At 40.7% G+C, this 23,694-nt stretch overlaps 1 protein-coding gene across 10 annotated transcripts in view; it reads right to left on the bottom strand.

Annotated features, from left to right (window-relative positions):
• The window catches only part of LOC107386592 (unconventional myosin-XVIIIa), a 119,977-nt gene that overhangs the window by 61,250 nt on the left and 35,033 nt on the right, over positions 1-23,694 (bottom strand). For 5 of the 10 annotated variants that reach the window (XM_070555728.1, XM_070555731.1, XM_070555732.1 and 2 more), the window contains exons 5-18: positions 14,754-14,864; positions 14,606-14,677; positions 14,075-14,101; positions 11,834-11,893; positions 6,481-6,568; positions 6,039-6,145; positions 5,777-5,953; positions 5,437-5,647; positions 5,217-5,359; positions 4,016-4,116; positions 3,799-3,862; positions 3,555-3,699; positions 1,584-1,754; positions 518-608 (exon numbers count right to left, since the gene is read on the bottom strand). In XM_070555728.1, the coding sequence (XP_070411829.1) occupies positions 518-608; positions 1,584-1,754; positions 3,555-3,699; positions 3,799-3,862; positions 4,016-4,116; positions 5,217-5,359; positions 5,437-5,647; positions 5,777-5,953; positions 6,039-6,145; positions 6,481-6,568; positions 11,834-11,893; positions 14,075-14,101; positions 14,606-14,677; positions 14,754-14,864 (1,568 nt within the window). The remainder of the gene's footprint in view (positions 1-517; positions 609-1,583; positions 1,755-3,554; positions 3,700-3,798; positions 3,863-4,015; positions 4,117-5,216; positions 5,360-5,436; positions 5,648-5,776; positions 5,954-6,038; positions 6,146-6,480; positions 6,569-11,833; positions 11,894-14,074; positions 14,102-14,605; positions 14,678-14,753; positions 14,865-23,694) is intronic. The other 5 variants (XM_015961095.3, XM_070555730.1, XM_054730641.2 and 2 more) reach the window with 3 other exon arrangements.

Raw genomic sequence — 23,694 nt, 5'->3', positions numbered from 1 at the left:
GGAGGTCCAAAATGTCCATTTAGGTCTCGTCGGACCACAAAACCTTTAACCAGAATACGTGTTCAAGTGGGCAGATGCTTGACTCAGTTGAGAATGGAACTCCATTCGTGGTCAGTGTCCTCTTTAAAACCATCTTCACCTTGGACAGACACTGGTGTCCCAGCAGTCTCCAGTTCATGGTGGGCTCTAGTTTTGGTGGTTTCATGGTTTTCCCAGAACATCCAAACCAGCTTCCTTTCATCCAAAGTCAACGGTTCGAGTTGTCTTCCAGACTTTAACTTGTACTTGTTGGAATCTGAAGTTATTTTGAAAAGACTTTGCAAATCTACAGTTCTTCTGTGCTCTTCACTGAGTTCCTTGGACCTTTGGACAGTTCCTACCTCAGCTCCAGTCAATGATCAGAGTTAAGTGGCCCTGGTCTTGTCCATTCAAAAAGACATTCTAGAACTTTCATTTTGGGTGATGGTCTGTAAATTGACCCTGACCATTACCTCACTGATCTGATTTAGATACTTACCTGTTTATCAAAGAAATGACGACATTAAAGAGTTCAGAGTAGAGCCCAGACGCCGTTGCCTCCAAACATTCCATGGCTGTAGATTTGGATCCTGCAAGGAAAAAATAAAACAACAAGCCCAATTAATCATTTCTAATCCACAATACCTCAACTAGAAACACAGAATAACTAAATGATTAATTAAAACAATGAATCAACGTTTCACTCCAACTACATTTGCTCCTGAGACAAAGTACAATGGCATCAATTCTGAGTATTTTCTGCCCCAAGGCAGCAGCATCCAAGCTGGGTCTGAGAGTGTCTTTGTAGAGCTTTGACATTTAGGACTTGGGTGCTTTAGAACCGGTCAGATCTAACCGTGCCAACGCGTGTCTGTGCCCAGAGGCAACGGCCACCTGTTAGGTTCACTTAATTCTTTCCACCATCACACAGAACGCTGAGTTTATGTTTGGCGGCGAGTGGCGTTCTCCTGCGTGCACGCACATATTGAACAGTAGGTTTATGTGTGAGTGGAGATGCGGAGGAAGGTGAGACGGAGGTTATTTCTGTCCGTCCCTGCTGTGATGGACTTTTAACTGTATCCTCGTGCCCTTCAACATCTGTTGCAGCCTTGATGGAAGTCAGAGAACCCACACATGTGAAAAATCAATGTGAGGCAATTATGATGTGAAGGACAATGAATGAAGAGGGGATCCAAATTTGCTTGTCCCAACACAGCGTGTGTGCACTCGTCTGTCAATAGCCATTGTAACGGTGTAGTATTCATTACCAAGATAAGCTTTACCTTCTCTCATCCATGCAATTTCCCTCAGGTGACGAGCAGACACATATGCATGTGTGTGTGTGTGTGTGTGTGTGTGTGTGTGTGTGTGTGTGCGTGCGTGCGTGCGTGCGTGCGTGCGTGCGTGCGTGCGTGCGTGCGTGTGTGCGTGCGTGCGTGCGTGCGTGCGTGCGTGTGTGAGAGAGCAGGCTGAGAGTGACAAAGAGAAAAAGAGCGAAGCAGGAGGAGAGGGTGGGGGCTCTAAGGAATGAAAGAGTACATTGGTAAATGTGGTCTGTTGAGTACCTGCATCTGCTGTGCCATTTTCCTCCGGAGCCTGGCGGATGGCGCCGGCTCTGTGCAGGGTGCCCTTGGCTTGATGCTTGAAGATGGAAGAGGAAAGCTCCTCCAGGGTGCAGCCCAGCAGGTAGGCAGCCTTCTGGGCCCACTCGTGACGTGCAAATTGTTTCCTGCCAGCTGAGACGTGCATTAAAACCTCCATTAGACCTTCTGCCAACAAAGGTCTAGACACATTGTGACAATCCTGCCTGGGGAGGGGGGGAGCTAGTCAGCTCACAAGAACACAGCAGACAAAAACTAACAGTCTCCTCATAATAAAATGTGATCAATAAAATAGAAACCATTATTTTAATTTGAAACTTGGGGAGACTTGGTGAAACATGAAAACTACGAGGCTCCGCTGGTTTCATCAGAGCTACAGAGGCCTTGCATGTGTCTCATAACGAGAAGCAGGAGGCTGTAAACACAAGAAAATACTTTAAAATCTTAGCTTAGACTCATGCTGAACCAGAAAAGATATTAAACAAAACTAAAAAGATAAACACATGTAGATATTAAAACATCATGTTAGGAGTCTGTTTGAATCTATACTTCTGGTTTTAGCCGTAGAGTAAACAGAGAAGGAAGTTTCTGTTGAGGCGGCGACTTTAATTAGCTCCAACACATTAGAGACCATTGCTGCCCTCTTGTGGTAAACAATCTGGCTGCACTTTAACAAAGTGTTGAGCTCTGATTGAGACAGCCACCACAATATCTCAGCTCAGGGGAATAACACAGTAAATCTAATCAAATCAAACTAAAAATGCTTCTCCATCAGTAGCGTGCACTGCTCATCGGAGGATTTACTGGGTTTAGCAGGACAAAATTCAAATATCAGGACTGCAAAAAATAAATAAATCCACAGCCTGAAATGACATGAAACATTATTTGCCGCCACCACAAAAGGATGGATTTCTGACTATTATTCTGCATAAATTGTTTGAAAAACCACAATGCACAATGACTACTGCTGCACATTTACACTCGCTAGAATCGAAAACACAGCCAGAATGTTTTTACCAAGTTTCCTTGGTTCTAAATGTATTTTTGTTGCACAAATAAGTCAGTTTTATAAAACCCTACCAGCCTTTAATAATGGGAATTTCAATGATTGATAATATGGATGAAATTATAATCACAGAAATTAAACATCTCCATGGCACATTTAGCTTTTCCAAATGAATAATATCTAAATTAAAAATGTTATTTGCCGACGTGCGGGACTGCCAACTCTTTTGTTAGGTTTCATTATTTATGCAGCTGCAGACAGAAAGAATCCCTCACATTTAAGCTGTTCCAAATATTACTGTAATAGATCTTCATGACAGGAAATGATTGCATTTTTTAAACTGCAACAGTGACTCCCAAAGATTAGACGGGTTCACTGCTTGTTCAGTCACTCGCGCAAAAACAGACTTCTCTCGTTGAGTAAGAAATGATGATGCATCTCTGACACATTTAGATCTTTTAAGGAAAAAACGACATTGGATCATTTCAACATCTGCTTCAAACTATGAAAGGAAGTTTTGGTGACTTCATCTCTCACATGTAAGCAGAACTACTCCTGAGCAGCCTGATTTTTTATTTAGAGCTGCAGATCGGTGCAGCTCCGTCTAACAACTCATGCAAAGTGCAGCAGCTTTCCCTTTTTTAACTGCAGATGCATACTTACATACATTCAGTTAACTGTTACATCTGTCTTGCATTACACAAGTGATGCTTTTATAATGCGGGTTCAACATCTTTTGGCGTACGGAAAAACGCTGCTAATATGTGCATGAGTTTTAGTTACTACAAGTAATTTTTGGGTTTGTTTTGTGGAGGGGGTTAGAGGTTTTTTTTATACTGGTGCACAATCCTGCTATGAATAACATTATCAGTGCTGATAAACGATGCAGCTGCAGAATGGAAAACCATTACTGAGTTCAGAAATCTTACTCTTGGTAGCTCCTGCAGCTCCGAGATGATAGATGGCCCCGAGGACGAGCCAAAGGGCCCTCTGCTCATCGGCGCTGATCCCCAGAACCTTCATGGCTACCTGCAGCTTGGAAAACTGCTGCGAAGCCCGCTGCTTCTCCTCTGCCTGGCATGTTTACAGAAAAACACTACAGCTTTATAACAGCTAAAAGGGATGATTTCTGCTTCATTTCGGTTATATAAACAAAACGGGGAATCCTCTCACCTTAGTCTGTGGCATGACTCCAAACGCATTGTTGTCGGCAAAGTGGTTGAGGTGAAGCTCGGTTCTGATGAAGAAATGGAAACAAGGCAGAAGACATGACAGCTGACTCGGTGACTGGCAGCGATGATATATCACCGACATATATCTGTGTAATGAATCCAGTGGAGAGCAGAGCTGTATTGTTAAGATTAATTGGCAAGAGAGGATCGATGCTGACCTGAGAGAGCTATCTGCTCCAGCCATCAGGTAGTAAAACACATTAAACGTGGATTCTCCCTCTGGTCTTCTTATCACCCTCATTTTCTCCAGGAGCATGGTCTGTGGAGTTACATTAGCGCAGGATATTAAAATATTACAATATATGCAATATTTTAGCTGTAGCCAAAAATAAAAAACTCTTGGCGTAATAATATTTTGACAGTGTGTCTGAGATGAAGGGTGGGCAAAAACAAGTTTTATAAGAAAACTAGACATGTTGAAATGTTCTGATGTTATTTCAAGTGGATTTTCCTTTGTTATTTCAACACATTTACTCTCGATCTCTGTGGGATAAAAAGCTCTGGCGCTCCTGTTCCAGGAACTAGAAGTTAGCCGGGGGGGGGGGGGGGGGGGGGTGTTACAAAACAGCAGGATTTGGAGTTGTGCTCATTAATATTAATGATATGCAAACAGCTAGTCTCTGATTGGGTAACAGCAACACAAAACTTTTACACCCTCCATTCACTCTGCAATGCTGATGTTTTATCCCCATGAATAACTCAAACCTGGAGGAGTTTCGCCATGTTGTGGAGTTGCTAATGCTAACGGTTAGCTTCTAATCACAGAGACGCAGTACTTTACAGTGTGACGTCGATCTGTGTGGATCTTTCCGACCCGAACGATTTTCCGTCTATTTTCTGTCAGCGACTAATGCGGGAATTAGGGGCAGAAGATCCATTTCACGTTCAGCCTGATGCCTGAATGTGAAACTCTGTGTGACTGACTGTGTTTAAAAGAACAAATAAAAAACGGTTTCTCACTGAACAAGACCTTCAACTGCTATCCTGTTTTAAATGCTTTTTTTTACCAATTCACCAATTCACAATCAAGAGTCAAGGCACTTTAAAAATTAAATATTCCAATTGAACCTACTTATATTTCCACTGAGTTCAGTTCATTATTCCAGTCAGTTAAAAGTTCCTACCTAGTTTATAGTGTGAGATTTTCCAGCCGACTTGGTTTCACTTGGAAGTTTTCTATTGAATTAGTCAAAATAAGAAATATTGCAAAGGGGAAGCACATGCAGATATTGTCAGAGCTAAAAATTCTAATTTTATTGGAGATTAAATGGATAAAAACACTTTTCAATAACATGAAAGTTTTTATTTATTGAGAACCAAAGACATTCAATTACAGTAAAGGTAAGTACATGATTGTACCTGGATGGAAGCGGACATCACCAATCCTGCCTGATCGAACTCCAAGGAAACGACATGGGAGAAACGGCTAGCATTCCCGTTCATACAAGTAGAGGCGTTTCCAAACGCCTCCAAGACGGAATAGACTGCTTGCCACTTCTCTGCTACAGGAGATCCAAAATGATTAATTAGCAGATAATTAACAGGAACAAGGCCTGAATTAATTTCCTATCCACCCTACTGGAGAAGGTTTTGTTGGTGCTTCCAGCCACTGTAACCAGATACTGGATGATGTGTTGACAGTTTGTGGTTTTCCCACTTCCACTCTTCCCAAGCAGGACGATGGACTGATCCTGGCGAGTGGTGAGCAGGTTCCTGTAGGCGGACTGAGCCATGCTGTAAATATGAGGGGCAGTGTCCTCTTTTCTGCAGCCCTTGAACATCTGCATCACCTGGAAAGACAACAAACAGGTAATTAAGAAGGTGGGAGGACAGAAGCTATCATTGTAAACATAATTCTCTCTACATTTGTATTGATCCTCAGGAGATGTGTGCTTGTACACCAACAGACTGCTGCCTACCTTCTCAGAATACATAGAGGGGGCGCTAATGGGGTTAATGACCACCATGTTGGGCCCGGCGTGGGTGTGCACCAGGTTACTGCCGTACCGCTGCCGCAGGGAGTGCATCACGCTCGACTCATTCAAATACTGCAGAGAGGCCAAGTCCTCCACTCGGTCAAACAACGGAGGGTTTGCCTAGAGTTCAAAGGCAGAGGCGGTCACACTCCCTGAGAGTCATCCATTATGGATGAGGTTCAGAGTTGATTTTATGATTAAGTACCTTCTCCACATCATCTTCATCCACATCCAATAAAGATCCATCACTCTCCAGGCGGATTTTTACCTTCCCCTCTGGCAGGCTGCCTGTCTCCATCTTCAGGAGGGTTGCTGCATCGCCACAAAGTGTGGATTAATTTATTGAGACGTGATCTGGACCTGAGTGCACAGGCTTCATGCATGATAACACTTTGCCTCATATTTATTAAAGCTAAACATGCACACCAGCTTCAACACATGCCAGGTCTAACCACATGTAGGCTGAGGTAAACTAGAGTTGACTAATGAACCAACATCTTTTAACACCAACATTCCTAAAAGTGTCGTCAGCACTCCAAACGCCCACTTCTGTCATTTTTGCAATTAAATGCCACCTGTAACAAAAACATCTGCCCTAGTCATCAAAACAAATAGAGATAAACATTCAGTCTGAAAGTCATACGAACCCAACGAAAATCCATCCTTGTGAACAAGCCACACTTTTTCTGTGTTATACCAGGCTTTCTCTGCTTTTATATCCTCCTCGGATTTCCCCTGTGAAAACAGGACAAGAAACTGAGCATGACAATAGTTTAGAGGTAGAAATGCATCACATTAAAGATCTCATTCACTCAGTTTTTTTTAATAATTTAGCTCTGGTCTCTAGTAAAAATGAATGCCTTGTGAGTTGTTCTTTGCATAAAATAGCTCAAGCGCTTCTGTTTCAGGAAGCAGAAGTGAGCCGGAGGAGTGTGGTGCAGAAAACAGTAGGGTATGGAGTCTTACTCATTACTATTTATGATATTCAGATATCTTGCGTCTGACTGGATAACAGCAACGCAACTCTTCCACTGCCACCGTTTGCTTTGCATTGATTACGTTTTTTTTCCCCAAATAACACAAGCCTGGAGGAGTTCTGCTGTGTTGTGCAGTTGCTAATGCTAACGGTTAGCTTGTACTAGCTGAGACGCATCAAAAGTTCATAGAAATATTCCTATATTCCTTCCTATGGACAAACTTTAGAAAGTTTGTTTGGATGGTCAAAATCCTGATTTATGAAACAGGTGGTGGTCACTCGTACGCATGTTCCTCCACAATCGGTAATGATAAATCCCATCTGTGCGTACCCAGGTGCACGTGTCCGTTCACCATCACTTACATACAGAAACGCCCTCAGTTAACCCAATCTGGTCTTCAGCTCATGAGGGGATTCCCTGCGTTCTTCACGGGGAAAAATGCAAAACTCTGACAGCAAGATTGAGGCACTGGCTACCGAAGTGCAAAGGAACCAGGCTAGTTGTAGAGTTTGTAAACACAGTCAGGACAGAGGAGAGGTCTCAGTCAGACAAAGAAAAATTAAACTGCAAGCAGCGTCATTCGGCCCTCGCAGCTCCGCGCCGCTCCGGCCTGGCCGGCAGTCTGGTGCACCCGGGCACGTCTGCTGAACATAAACATCAACCACCCCGACACCAGAAACCGCGAACGGTCTCTTCGTCTGCACCTCACCCCGACTCAGCATCTTCTCTGAGCCCACCATTAAATTACACATCTAACCACTAGGGGATACTCTATCTTTACCACACTGGTGGTGTGATCTAACAGACCAAGTTTAATGCTATTCTGACCATGTTTTTTTAAAGTCATTGAAGGTTAAAGTTATCTAGGGGGCGCTGCAACCAACTACAGAAATATCCCATTGAGGTCAGCTTTGCTTGACAAAGATGGTTTTCTGTTATTTTGGCATCAGAAGTTGTGTGTGTTATCTAGACCCAGAGAGCCGAAAGGGGTTGGACCTACAGGGGTTTGAACCAACAACCACATAAGTGTGTTTGGTGCAGTCACGTGATGACACAAGCCAAGTATAATGCCATTCTGACCTTGTCTTTAGAAGTTGATAAAGTTTGAACCCATCTAGAGGGCGCTGTGACCATTTACAACTAAATCCCATAGAGGTCATCTTTGGTCATTAAAGATGGTTTTCTGTTAATTTGGCATCAAACGTTGCATGGGTCATCTAGAGCCAAAAGGCTGTAAGTGGGCGGAGTTAAAGTAATTTGAACGAGTGAGCACACACATGTTGATTGCAGTTGTGTGATGACCCCCACCATGTTTGATATAGTTTGGAGCTTTTTGGTAGAAGTTACAAAGGTTTTATTGTATCTAGGGGGCGCTGTCCCAAATTTAGGAAATATTCCATGAAGCAGTTTGTAGGTTGACAACAATCATTTGTGTGCAGTTCGGTGTGAATTGCATCATGCTTGTGTTATTCAGGGCCTAATATCTGTCAGGGGCGGAGGTAAAGTGATATCAACCAGTGACACAGGATTATGTTGGGTGCCTTTGTGTGATGACATATAGCAAGTTTGGTGCAGGTGTGACCTCGTCTGTACGAGTTATTACAGTTGTAAAGGTATGTACGGGGCGCTGTGGTGATATTATACAACGTTCACCAACCGTTTGTGCCTCATAAGCTAAAGGGCATGATTGTTGATTGCCATGTTCAGTCTCATGCAGATCGGAGGCTGTTTGCAGAAGTTACAGTCAAACGTAAGGTCACAGCGTCACGCATCAAAGCCCCTCCGTTTCTGGAAAACTATCAGAACTAAATGGTCATTACAGCATCATGAAGACAGTGCATGACCTTAGTGTCATGTTGACTAAATTAGAGGGGTCAAATATGGGCATTTCACCATAAAACAATAGACTTCCTGTTGTCAGGGGGCGGGGCTTAGGTGATGTCAGCTGTCCACATTGTCACTGTCTTGAGACGTGGCAGTGATCACACAGACAAAGTTTGATATGGATCTGATCATGCGCATGGGAGTTATTACGTCAAGTAATGTAATGGCAAAAGGTCAAAGTTTGAGGCTTAGCCACGCCTACACCTTTCAACTTTTGAAAAATCCGATGGTTGAATTTTTTCCCCTTTGACTTTAGAGTATATAGCAGAAGTTTGAAGGTGATTGGTGAAAAGGGCGATGGGGCATCACTTTCCAAACGACGTGTGCGAAAACCACTAAATCGAGTACTTGGGACCAAAATGACTGGCCTCCTCTGCGACATTGCGCTTGGCTCCAAGAGACTTTTTTGTAGATCCTGAGACACTACATTAGTGTACCAAATTTTGTAATCCTCAGTCAAAGCATGGCTTGGGGCTGACAGTTTTAATGGTCCAAGTGGGAGCTATTTCTGAAAATAGGCCACGCCCATAAACCTGTTGTGTCCATTTCTATTGGTGGTCAGACTAGGATCATTCACCAGAGAATTCGAAGCGATATCACGATAACTGAGGAAATTGGAGGCAAACGTATTTCCATGGCATAATGGCGAATTTTGCCATGCTCCCAAAGCCCCGCCTTTTTTTGAAACCTGCCAATACTGGAAACCAAGTTACCTCAACTTGTCTACTGCTATTTGCCAGAGATTGCTGGTGATTGGGTGAAAGGAGTTCAATACGGAGCTGTGAAAAAGAGTGGTGTGGCGACAGGTCAAAGTTTGAGGCTTAGCCACGCCCACATCTTTCAACTTTTGAAAAATCCAGTGGTTGAATTTTTTCCCCCTATAGCTAAAGAGCATATAGCAGAAGTTTGACGGTGATTAGACGGGGCATCATTCTCCAAACAACGTGTGCAAAAACCACTAAATCGAATACTTGGACCAAAATGGCAGACCTCCTGTGCAACTTTGCGCTTGGCTCCAAGGGACTTTTTTGTAGGTCCTGAGACACCACATTAGTGTACCAAATTTCGTAATCCTAAAAGCATGGCTTAGGGCTGACAATTTTAATGGTCCTAAGGGGCGCTATTTAAGAAAATAGGCTACGCCCACCGGATTTTCACATCAGATTTTTTGGGGGGCCGGACCAGGATCACTCACCAGAAGTTTTGTGGCGATATCTTTAGAAATGATTTAACATAAAACTGAAAAAAAAAAATTTTTTTAAATATGTAGAAAAACAGATTGAATGTTCCATTTTGCTGTACTTTACAGTTTACATTTAAGGAATTGTATGCATGTTCTGTTTGGAGTTAGTTTTGTATTGAAAGATTTGCCATCTGAGTGCAGCCTCCTTCGAGCTGTCATTCAGTCTGGTTACCTTGACGTGTATATGATCAGGGAGCAGACGATGTTAGGGGGTTCTCGTAGTCGTCAGTAGTTTAAATTGGATTCATGCTGCTCATCTGTCGCTCCACAAACTGTCCCAAATGACAGCATAGCTCCAGAAGGATCTCCTTCAGGAAGATCAGTGCGCTCATGGAGGATGTATCCCCCAAAATCCTCCAATAACACAGATCAGCCATGCTAAAATATCAGATTCCTGTCGGTAACAGATGTCTTTTAATGGTTTTAGCACCAATTATTTGAAAAAGCTGTTTTTCTATTGAAATAATTATTTATTTGGTTACATAATTTGTGGACGAGTGTGGACGACTGACCTTCTGTAATGCAGTTACCCCGTTCTACCACTAGATGCTGTTCTTCTGCATGGTCTGAGGTTTTCTTTTACTTAGGAACATTTCTACCACACAATGGCTAAATTAGTTCCTATGCACAACATACGCACGGATCTAAGCGTAAGTACAGTTTATAAATGAGGGCCCTGGACACTAAATCAACAACAACCTTCCACAACGCGAGCCAAGAAGGGTGAGTCCATGAATGCAAATTTACAGTGTGACGCAGATGCATGTGGCATTTCCTGACCCGAGCGTTCCTTAGTTTTCTTTTAAAGGCTGATGCGGGAAATTGTGGTTGGAAACTATTTTTACCTTCAGCCTGCATGAACTCAGGGTAAACGATCATATTTTTGAAAGAACAAAAAAAAATTTCTTTGTGAATCTGCTGTTTGATATGGTTAAAAACCAAACTTCATTTATTGAGAGGTCATAACTTTTTGGTAAACTCACAGTTAGCTCTCAAAACAACATAAAGAAATACTTTACAGTTCACTTTTATATAAAACAGAAACTAAGCTCAAAGGGTGGACATTTATTTTCACTAAGATACCTGATTTTGAGCTCGCTGGTCTTGCTTTTATGTTTCATCATCTTATTTCATGTCCGTTACATCCAGTAGCCCTACACAAAACAACTAAAACTCCCATGACTCACCTTTTAATGCACCATTAAAACACTCAACGAGTTCACTGAACTCAGAGGGTTAATATCACGTTTACATTAAAGAAATGAGACAGAACACAAAAAGATTAGACTTCATCCAAAAACAAATATCTGATTAAAGGGAAAAACTGTAAAACCAGATGTTGACTGGAAAAAGATGTTACTCGGGCTCGCAGAAATTAGAAAAACACCATATGTTAGCTTTTCTTCTTCTAAGGTTTGAATCTCACACATAGTTTAAGTCCCCGTGAAATTCAAAGATGTGTTTAATTACTTTCTTTTTTAATTATGCAGAACCTCCCTGCCAGAACCTGGCCTTTTGTAAGTGTTAAGCTTTTAAAAATAACTTTCTGAAAAGTCGAGTTAATGACTCATCCTGAAAGTGTGCTTTTAGACCAATTTTGCGATCAAATATAAATTTGAGTTTCAGCAGGATGATGGAAAATCCAAGTTTTTGTACATGTAAATATGTCGAAACACAAAAAGCATCCTGGGAACATTTCATGGGAACGTCAGCTGAGCTCTAACTTTGAGTAGGGTGAAACTACCACAGGTAGAACTATGGGGAAATGATGTCCTCTAGAAGGAGAAACTACCTTGCTAATTATGATCACGCTTTTAGTTTTTACACACACAAAACAACAAAACAAACACAAAACGATGCAGGCAGGATTACAACCAGTCGTTGCCGTGATCAGACCTTAGTTGCATTTGCGTGCTCCGCCTGAAGGATGGCCACCGGGTCCTCAACAAGACGGGACTGAAGGAGGGAAGGATGACAATCAAAATCACACCTAACTGTAATTTTCCAATATATTATTGGGAAAAATCTAGTAAAGCATTGTGAGAATCAGCAGATCAGTTGTGAGTCAATAATTAGTAGATAATACTGTAATAAGACCAGAATCCAATCAAAGGATGCAGAAAGCCAGCAACTTTAATAAAATTAGTAAAGAACTATTCATAAAATAATAATTACTGTGTAAATGCAGAAATGAGCAGTCCCAGTGGATGTAAAGTGTGAGGATGTGTGGTGAGTCTATAAATTCATGCTGGGTCTGCATACGGTGAGTTATAAATGTCAGACGCCTCCATGTGTGTAAAACAAAGTAGCTGTCAGCTCAGAAATACAGAAGGTTTGGGTCAGCATAAACTCACTGATGCAACAAGATTAAAAAAGAAAAAAAATCCCTCATAAATAAATACAGAAACACCGGGAGCGTTAGGTTTTAAATCTTTTATACAGGTGAAAGGAGAAAAATCTCATTCTAGATTCAACCCAAAGCATATGGACAATCTGGGTTTGGAAGATATTTCTTTAATAGGTCAACAATTAAACAATTAAAGAAATGTAAACTTTTTTTAAATAATTGCTTCTTTGCTTTAGCTTTTCTGTGTTTTTTTTAAGGGGTGGGGTTTCAGCAGAAGAAAATCTCTTCCAGAAGAAGACTTAACTAGTAAAAATGTTCTACCTCCATCAGGTTCCAGTTTTCTTGTCCAGCCACTTATGGGCTAGTTTTAAAGAATGAAGCCTCATCGTGGAAAACTGGACTTCAGCCTCCAAAAGATTTTTTTTTCATTTGATGCAACCTGGGAGGATACTGTCACCAAGCTGATGAGTGTTTTCCAACATTTAAAGGTACATGAAGTAAGAATGACACCATGTGGTTAAAGTTAGGTATTGCAGACTCAAATATATGCATCAAAACAATCGAGTCTGCTCTCAGCATCAGCTGCCAGTTAAGCTGAGCCTACACAACGCAAATTTTGGCTCATTTTGAGGTAACTTTCCTGTTAGTTTTTAAGGTTGGAGCGAGAATCTTTGTTGGGGCAAGTTTTGCATTGTGTAGTATACCAGGGGTAACAAGGAGCGATTAACACCTCACAGGTGTTGCTAAACACCTCACAGGTGTTGCTACATTGTAGCTCATCACCACCAGGGAGAGAGTGTGTGTGTGTGTGTGTGTGTGTGTGTGTGTGTGTGTGTGTGTGTGTGTGTGTGTGTGTACGACTGATTGTGTTGTAAATGTTGATGTTGATTATAACACACCTTGGGGGGGTTCTAGGACTCTAAGCACTATATCAAATACAGACTATTTACTATTTATTTTAATGTAAAATTCTTACTCATTGCACCTTTAAAGCTCTTAGTTTTGATAAAATGAATTACCCAGAAAAATAACTGAATTATTCTTCAACCTTTCATCTGGAGCAGAACAACGAGAGCTTGATTTTTATTTTTCCTAACAGGTGGTAATGAGGTTTTGAATTTGCTTTAAATAAAAACAAATCTCATCTATGTGCCTACATTACTACTTTAAAAAATGGCCTTTTGTTTGTAATTTCATCATATTATAGAGGGAACAGACCGTGAATAACAAACAACTTTGGGCAAATTGACTCCCTTTCCTTAGCAAGTTATTAAATGTTCATTACTTTAACTGGCGACTCTCGTCACCGCAGCGTTTCGTGCAAATCAGTCGCCTGTAACAGCTCATTAAGCATTTGTTTATTCTAACATTTGCATAACTGAGCAAAATTTAACTTTAGAATTAAATTTTCAAGGAGACTATTTAATCTAAAATGTAAATTTGCAGGTAATTACAATAAACCTACTTAATTATTTTCAGAAAGTAAAATAGTCTCACTGTCAAATGAAATTGATTTGTGTAAAATGCATGCAAGTGTGTAGAATAAAGCCACAAAAGATAAAAGGACCCTTGCTGGTATTTTCAAAAACCTGGTCAAGAGCAGAGACTGACTCAAGTCTGTTTCCACTGGTTTGTGTCATATTAGTACGTTCCAGGCCTCTGCATGAACCCAGGAAGCAGCATGGGGTCAAAGACGAGCACAAAAAGTAGGTCAGAGGGGTCGGCAGCAGAAAAGGACATGCTCCGACTGCAGCATTCCAACAGTGAGCCCACGGTCGAACAGGCTGTACCTTAGAGTGTTTGTGGCCTCCAGCCCGCTAGCCATGCAAACAGCAAATAGTACAAGTCAGGATCAAGAGCAACACTGAGAAGCACATAATCACGAGACTTGAGTAAGCAAGAAGACTGAAGGAATGTGTATCGCCTAAAAACATGGATCTATATTGAAAAGTTCAGCGCAATAAACACTCAGTAAAGTCAAATATATTTAGTCAGTCAAAGAGGGGCTGCAGAAATGATACAAAGGTATTTTCCTGAATAAAAGTGCATTACTAAATGAAGCAGTTCTGCACTTGGAGATGAAGTGATAAAAATAGAAGATTCAGGTTAAGAGTCTAGACATATGCCCTTGGTATCACCAAATCTGTTTTGACCCTGAAGGCCAGTGATGTACGACTCCTTACAGTGGGAGGACTGCTTAAGGAAAACCCAGTAACCAATATCAGGATATTTTCCCTTCCATCTCTGAAAACAAGCAGCAGACTCCAGCTTCAGCACAGCCAAACAAAGCATTCATAAATGCAGAGGCAAAGATGTGTTACATTCTCGCCATCTAGAGTGAAGATCTTCTTGACTCTCTTGTAGTCTTCCTCTGATGGGATCAGCTCTGGAATCTAGAATTGTGGAGCATCACATTCAAATAGCACCAATTTAAGAATAAGGGCATGAAAAGCACACACTAATGTGTACCTTTGCAGTTGGATGAACACACTCTTGATCATTTGACCCGGACTGGGGCAGTGCAACAGAGGATGGTATACCATTGGGTGCCACAGGTGAGGGTGAGGGTGCCTCCTTTACCTTTTGCATGCAAATATTCACAAACACAAACAGGTGCAGACAGAGATGGAAAGATGATGGTGAGGATGACAGTTGTGTTTTAGCTCGTCGGAGCATTTCCTTTTAGGCTCTGACTCGATTGGCTGCTACTGCTGCCAGCTAATTCAGCGTTCCAGTTGACTCAGGCAAGAAATGAAACACGGCTGGTAAAGAAAATTGGTTCATTAAGTACTGTGGGGAAAGAATAATGCTTCACAGCTTTTATTTTTTCTGTTTCAACAACTATTTCTGACTAATTCCTTGAAAGTAATTAAAAAATAAAACAAGTCTCAGGTGGACTTGCAGGAATTCTGAGGAGTGAATCCCTAGCTAAACCTGGAAGACGGTTTGGATAATTAATTGTGCTATAAAAATCCTTTTGAGTATGAATAATTTATATTTGGCCTTAGAAGTTTAGTGTCTTGCCAATCACAATGCTCAGTTTGTTTGGCGGTGTTACCCCTTCCTTTCCACTGGACGCAAAAGCTGTGCCTAACGTAATAGAGACGTTTTACTCACGAGCTCCAGTCCCCACCCCTAACCCGCAAGAGTGATCTAGATGCTGTTCCACGCAGCTGGTCCTGAACTTGGAAGTTTATACAATAACAAGCAAGAAGAAAGACGGCTGTGTCCAAAAAGGTCTGAGGTTTATATTCTGTTCTGTCTACCTCAATTACAGAGGTGAGGAAGTACTTTGTTTTTGTCTAGTTAAGCAACTGGAAATCTGCTTGCGACTTTTATTTTGAAAGTTTCCAAATGTTTTACACTGTTTTTGCTATCGACTTCATGTCTGGCCCAATCTAAACTGTAGAGTTTGGACGTGTTCTGGAAATGGAGATAAAAGCATTATACTCTAGGACATGCCCAAAACATGAAGCTTCAAGGCCGGTAAAAAAGGAACCTGTCCATTAGAACGGCGGCTAATTACAGCTAAGTACGTATCACAGCCATTTTTCGATGCTTACATGTTGGTGGAAAGAAGATGTTAGTGTTGCAAGGTTAGCTAATGTTAGTGTTAGCATTTCCAGCGGCAAAACCGTCGACTGCTGTGGCGGTTGAGGGTTGACTCTTCATCCAGACCCATAGGTTTTAGTGGGTCTGAGATCACTTCCAAAGATTCATTCGTTTCTGACTGAACCTGTGGAAATTTGGGCAACAAAAACTGATTCATTTTACCACTAGCTCTACCATTCACTCGTTTGCAGGTAGAAAATGAGGTCAAAGGTTAACATCAATTTCCTGTTTTGGTTTAAGTTTTTACTATCTACAACATGATAATTTACAGATTATTTTTGTTTTGTATGTTAAATATTATCACATCCACACGTTAAATTAAAATTAAATCGTTAAAAAAAATCTAATATTTACTTGGGGGTGCTATGGGGGTGCAATGACTAATCCAGGGGTAGCTATAGCGCCCTCTAGCACCGCCACTGCCTAGGTTACAAAGGAGTGGCTTCATAATTAGCATTTCAAGGTCCTGGAGTGGTTTATAGTCTCCAGATCTCAATCCTATTGAAAATCTTTGGAGGGAGTTAAAAGTCCGTTTTGCCCACCGACGGCCCCAAAACATCACTGCTCAAGCCTTCCCAATTTCTTCATGGGTAACCCCGTGAGGAAAGTTGACCTCTGAGCAGGATTGATGGTTTATCCCTTGAGGTCCACGTGGCAGGGGTGAGGAGTTAACCCTCCCACTTTTCACATGGATAAATGGACCAAAATACCAGCAATAGTGAAATCCTTGTGAAGACTTACAGAAAACATTTGATCTCTATCATTGCCAACAAAGTTTTTTTTCCTCCTTTTTTTAATTGTTTTTTAATGCTTTGTAATTCCGACCAGACACGGAGTCAGAGGTGAAAGAGAAAGGAAATGACAAAAGGTGGGGAGAAGGGGGGAAGGGGGGGTTCCACAAAAATAAACAATAATTAACAAGTGTCTGCTTCTAGACCTGCAGAAAGAGAAAGAATAGAATTTAAAAAAATGGGACACACAACAATACATCAGGAGCAAGCTATCACCGCGTCAACCTTATGGTGAAATTTAAAATTAGGGCTGCACGATATTAGGAAAACCTGCAGTGCTTAATATTGCGATATCGATATTACTCACGATAAATGAACAAATACTAAAGTATGCAGTGTTGATGTCGTCTGGCGTGTGACGTCTGTTCTGGGTTCAAAGCAAACAACAACTAATGCATGAATTCCATTACAACATACCATTTTTATTGCAAAAATATGCAGCTGCACCTACTACTGTATTAGCAGCAAAACAACAAACTGCATGCATGCAGTTTCTCAGTGACTTTAAAACATCACCTCCACCATAAAACTTTTTCTGATGCTCCAAATACAGAAAAACATCCCTTACCAGGGTTTTTAGAATAAATAAAAATATCAGAAAGAGTTTAAATGTTAAATAATAGTTAACATCACTTCAATGCAACAGCAAATTCTCTCATTGCTACTGAACATTTTCTCCACTTATGTGGTTATGATATAAGGCTGATGCTGCTATTGGGAAGTGAACTGTGCTGGGCCAAACTAGGAGAATATTAAGATTTTCTGAGGGAAAGAGAAAAACCATTGTCTACCTTTCAGAAGAGGAACTGGCAAAAAACTACATGGAAAATATGTGAAAACGTTTGTTTTTAACCCCAAATTGAACAAGTTTACCTGGATCTTAAAAAGCAGCTCAGATGATGAAACTGCAACTATGATTCTGATAACCAGCTAACAAACTGAACTAGCTCCTCTTAGGATAACCGGCTAGCAGAGCTTCTGACTGACAGCTTATGTGCAGCAGCAAATCAACTATCCTGATTAACGAGGTTATAAAAGCTCATAAATGAAAAATCACTTTGATGTGTGGGGGAACTTTTCCAGGCCCTCTTTAGCAGGGTGGGACTGGGAGGAGAGTGCTGTAGCCTTTTAGCTGGAAGCTAACCGGAGCCTGGGGCTAACACTAGCGACATGAAGGTGGGTTGGTTCACCGGCACGTGTCGGAGTCAGCCCGGTAAAAATGATTAACGACACCGAGCGGAGTCACGTTCACGTTTGAAAGCAGCGCTGAATCCAGAAACATCAGCACAAAGTGCATTTAATGCTCTGAGCCAGCAAGGCGAACAAGGGAATGGCGCCGCTAATGTTCGGGTGTTGCTTTCCAAAAGGATCTATGTAGGGGGCGGGCGTATTACGTGAACGGAACCATCTGATTGGCCGCATGTCAGAAGGACTACATTTGATTGGTCAAATAATACTTCAGCGTAAAAAACAGAGCTGGTTGTTTGACACAGATGGAAATGTTTGAACCAAACATTTATCGCTGTTTTTGCTGTGTTTTGCGATGGGCTTTCGCACGTCCCGTTATCGCGATGACGATAATTTTTCGATATATTGTGCAGCCCTATATAAAATGAACATTGTTTAACTGAACAATCACACGATAATAAATCATAGTGCATGTAGTGGCAACGACAGCCTTAACCCTTTGATGCATGAATTATGAAATCTTCAACCATGATTTTTTAAACAATTTTTTTCATTCATCTTTAGGTGTGAATGAAACAAATTTCATATTTACATATTCTTTGTAACATTTAATTTACACAGTTTATTACACGTCCACCACAGTAGACAGCGTGCATTCTGAAAATGAAATATGTTGGCTTGACTTACTTTAGTCCAAATGGAGGGGTTCAAATGCAATAAAGTCTTCAATAGCTGTGCTTAATAGCAAAAATAAATAAATAACAATTTTGAGTACCTGTCCACTGTAGTGGCCATTATGCATCAAAGGGTTAAGACATGTGTTGAACGTGCCTAAGCCCATACTTTTGAGAGCACCATGTGAGCACCTGTGTGTGCACGCGCTTGATTATGTAAGGTTTTTCTATAGGAGCGTCCAATAGAGAGTGTGAGGGACCACAGATCCGCCCCCCAAAGATGCGTAGGAGATGGGGGGAAGCTCCAAGTCCCAGAGATCCAGGCGCTGCCCCAGAACACAGGAACCCTGCTGCACATTGGGTACAACCATCATCAGTTACCAGAGTTTGACCCTTTCTGCTGGGGTGCTGATGAGCAGGCTCCCCAGCCCAACGCTGAGCATAGCAACCCACCACCCCAGACCCCAACCGGACGGCCAGATCTCCCTCCTAGCCTCCAGCCCCAGGAAGCCAAGCGACAACAGAGGTGTGCTAAGACCCCTAGTCTCCCTCCGCCTGCTCCAATATAGTGTTGTGTGTTCATGAGGTGTATTCCATGGCTGTGGTGAGCGGGCAGTGCGGGCATTGTCTGGCCTATGCCAGCTGATGCCACCACACCACCCCACTTGCACCCACAGCCCTCTGTGTCTAAGTGCAGTTTAAAATTGGAAGGTTATATAACAAAGTATTAAGATGGACTTTTGTTATTGACCAAATACTTATTTTTCACCATAAGTTGCAAATAAATCCAAAACAAAACAGACAATGTGATTTTATAGTTTTTCTTTTCTCATTTTGTTTCTCGTGGTGGAGATATTCTTGTGATGAAAATTACAGGCCTCTCATCATTTTGAGTTTGTGAACATGCAAAATTAAAGGCAGACTAAACACTTTTTTCCCCCACTTTATACATAAAAGAAATATAAAAGTTTTAAAAATTGCAATAATAAGACAATATATCAAGGAAAACACACAACAGGAATAAATAGTGTTAAATATTAAAAGTAGATCAATTACTTTTCTTACAGAATTGATATTTGAATGCTGATTACTTGGTTACCATGACTACAGTGCATTTGAAATTGAGTTCCACCCACAAAAAATGCCATCTTTAATGTTGAATTAAAAATAAATAAGATTAAATATCAATGTCAATAATCATTATAACATTCAAACAAAAAATCTTGTTGGAAAGACAAATTATTGAGATGTATTATTTCAAAAAATCCAAAAAGCTACAGGTGTTGATGCAACACAATTCCCCAGGGGGGATCGATAAAGGTAAAAAGTAAATAAATAAAATAAAATAATAAAATAAATGAATGAATAAATATATAGGTAAATAAAAAAAGGGTCAAAAGTGATGATTCAACTATTAATAAAGAATTGTTTTTATTCATGCATGTGTGAAAATGCCTCCATTTAATTAATTAATTAAGAAGGCCTGCCAGTTAATTAACCTATTAATAATGTGCACATTTAATTGATCATTATGAAAATATTAAGCAAATTTAGAGTGGCACACATAAAAATCAGACACCTTTCAATGTTTTTTGCTAAATAATTCATAATCGTAAGGAGAACCACTTAGAAAAATATTAGCACACCTCACATGGCCGAGTTGCTCGTTTTGACATATAATTAGTGGGGTACACACAGCCCTTCGAGTTGCATTAACATCCAAGGAATAATAATTGTCGCTACCCGATCCGTACCGGAAACCCGATCGGTACCACGCATGCGCGAAAGGCGTCTACTTCCGCTCGAAGCATTTTACGATAGTTACGGGTCAGAGTATCTGTTAAAATGTTAAAAAATAATAAGTATCTATTTAAATGTTTGCAATAGTGAAACATTTCAATTTAATGTAGATAAAAATGGAAGAAAAAAAAAACGTCGGACCGTACAGATCGGGTCTACCTGATCCGTACCGCGCATGTGCAGATGCTCTATTCTTCTTGTGATCCGTTCAATGGCAGTTTACTCCGCAGTGTACGAGGATACTGCCACTTGCTGACCGAGCGAATTAGCCCGATTGTAAACTGAATTTGCGTTGTTACAAATCATGTTTTTATATGCGTGTTAAATTTGATTTAGTGTGTTTATGCTTGTATGTGTGGAGACGATTGATTTGAATTATCTTGATGTTCTGTTGATAATGTCCACTGTAAATTGTCAGTAAACACTGGCTGATTAGTCTTCAGGTAACCTATTACATGTTTGTTTTTTCTCCACACAATAGGTTATATTTTCATTTAAAAGATGAAAATGTGTCACTGTGATACAGCAGATATTCTTAATTTGCACTACATGTCCTATGAATGTTTTCCAATATGAAATGTAATATATTCTTGCACAAAAGCCAATTTGGCTCATCACCTAAAATTTGTTTACTTTCTACTTTTGTGTTAGATTTCTTCGTTTGCCACTTTGTCTTGAAATAACTTAATTCTTTGTAATACCATAGTGATCATTTTCACAATGTTGCAAAATTAATGTTTGAAAATAGTTTCTCAAGGTATTCATAAGTTAAACATATTAAATACAGATTTAACTACACTCATGTTTATATCCATATAAAATAACACAGGACCACTTTATAATTTCCACAGGTTTACTGTAATAATGCGGAACACAAACAACAGATTACAAGAGCATGAACAACAGAAAAAGGATTGAGAGGATGGTTACAACCCAGATTATTAAAGCAGAGAGAGAAATAATAATATAAAAAATAAATAAAAAAAATAAATATTTATTATTCACCAGGTCGCCATGGCAATGCTCATTCTGGAAATATAGAAATACAGAAAAGTTAGCTACTAAAGCAGTAAAAATGTTGAAAACACTAACCACATTTCCCCTTTTTTCCTCAACAAGTCTCCTTTCCCTGTCAGTCAGCCCTCTTCAAATGTACAGACTGTTTCATTCAGAACCGTCATCTCCTCAACTCTTGTGTCGATGTCCACTTCTGGGTCTGCAACCTCAAAGTCATCGTCCATGGGACAGGTGTTCATCACAGCAGGAAGACGTGGATGTCGGTAGAAGAGCAGGAAATAGGCACTGTGGCGGGTGGAGTGCTGATCACACAAAATCTCTCCATTAATTCATTTTCTCTTGCACTTGTCAATAACTTCTTTTTTTTATAAACAAAATTAAAAACATTCTTAAGACGATGCTACACTGTGAAGCAGCGTAAAAGTCATACAAAATGTCAAAATAGGAATACCTGCTTTGCAGTGTTGATGCCGTACACCACAGCAGCAAGGTGAACGTCCCAGTCGTCATGGTTCTGGTTCACGTACTTTCTGAGAGCATGCTTAATGTTCTGGTTGGTCCTCTCATCCTTGAGTTGTATTGCAGAATAGATAAAGAAGCATGACTGATTTCCCATGAGTTACTCAAGGTTAGATATCCAAATGCTAACCTGCCTGTTGGTCTGGGGGTGGTAAGCACTGGAAACAGCATGTTTAATATTCAGCATGCTGAAAATGCTGTCGTTGAGCTGCAGTGGCATGAGCAGACTTGGTCTAAATACATCATCTCAAATGTCAAGGTACGACTAACACTTTCACAAATTTTACCTGGTTCACAAACTCCTTTCCTTGGTCAGTGATGATCTTCCTCACCATGCCAAACATGTATAACTTAGACGTCATGACTGCAGAGACCTCAGCAGCAGTCTTGGACTTAAGAGGTTCTGCAATCACCCAGAACGGTCATGGTCAGGACATATCGGTTCCCTAGACGTGTTTCTGGGAGTGGTCCAATTAAATCCATGCCCAGCAACTCCCAAGGTTCTTTACCTGCAGGTCACAGAACTTATCAAGTGAAAATTTAAAGCTAACCTGCAGCAGACAAGCTTATTAACTTGAAAATTAAATGTAAATAGCTTTAAGATGTACCTTGATGGGATGTAATGTTGGTGCCACGGTCTTGATTGGGTCATTCATCTGGCAGCGATGACAACATCTGACCTGAAAGGCGTATTCCAAACAATATGTCTAGGAAACCCTAAAGCAGTTGATGTAAATTGATAATAAAATAAAAAGACAGAAACTAATGTTGAAATGTAAGTGTGCAAGTAAACACATTCAATTATTCAGCCTACAGATATTTTAGAAAAAATTATGTCGACCTGATTTAGCTTCTTCACTCAAATAAGGCCATTACCCATTCACTGATGTCCTGGTTCAATGTTGGCCAGTAAAATCCAGCAACAACCATGTTTCGGGTACCTCTGACACCATTGTGGTTCCCGGTACCAGGGTTATTGTGGCACTCCATCAAAACAGGCTTCTTCTCCTCCTCTGACATGACTAGCAGGCGCATGCTCTGCATACTGGGGCCAGTGTAGAAGAGTCTGTTGTCTGGAACAAGATAAAAATGAAAAGAAAAAAAAAAAAGATGAGAGTTGCTGACTAAAGTAAATTGAAATGTCTGACAGATATTAAAGTTTGAGATCAGCACCAATATGGTACATTTACCTCCAATTGCAATTATCTTTAAAAAAAATATATAGGCTATATATATATTGTATTTACGATTTTTTAAAAAATCTAAAATAAGACCACACACCAAGATATAGACCTATATATAGTTTCGATATTACAGACGATGCTACACGTATACACTGTACACTGATATTACTCGTTACACCCTCCTGAATCAACGCAGGCGTCATGCAACTTTAGAACAATAACGGAGAGTCTGTACCCTCAAGCAGCAAGGGCAGCTGTAGACCATGATAAAAGATCATCTTTAATTTTCGTACTTACCTTTAAGTCTGTAATTAGGCGCCATTCTTCTTATTTTACGGCGCTTTTGTTCAATCGTCGGAAGCTCTCCGTTGAGGAGAAAATCATGAATTTCGTTGGTTTCGGAGGTATTCATTGTTTAAACGTCCCGCAGTCGGTAACTGTCGCAAAGTTGGCAAAGAGAGGAAGTGACGTAAGTTACATTCGCGCATGCGTGGTACCGATCGGGTTTCCGGTACGGATCGGGTAGCGACAATAATAAAGGGTGCAGTATAACCAAGTGGGCGGAGCCTAGAAGTCTTCTTCCTGATGATTGCTATGATGACATATCAAAGGGAGATGACATCAT

This window comes from Nothobranchius furzeri, chromosome 10 (assembly GCF_043380555.1).
Source record: "Nothobranchius furzeri strain GRZ-AD chromosome 10, NfurGRZ-RIMD1, whole genome shotgun sequence".
Lineage (NCBI taxonomy): Eukaryota > Metazoa > Chordata > Actinopteri > Cyprinodontiformes > Nothobranchiidae > Nothobranchius > Nothobranchius furzeri.
This window is presented reverse-complemented; position numbering and strand designations above follow the sequence as displayed.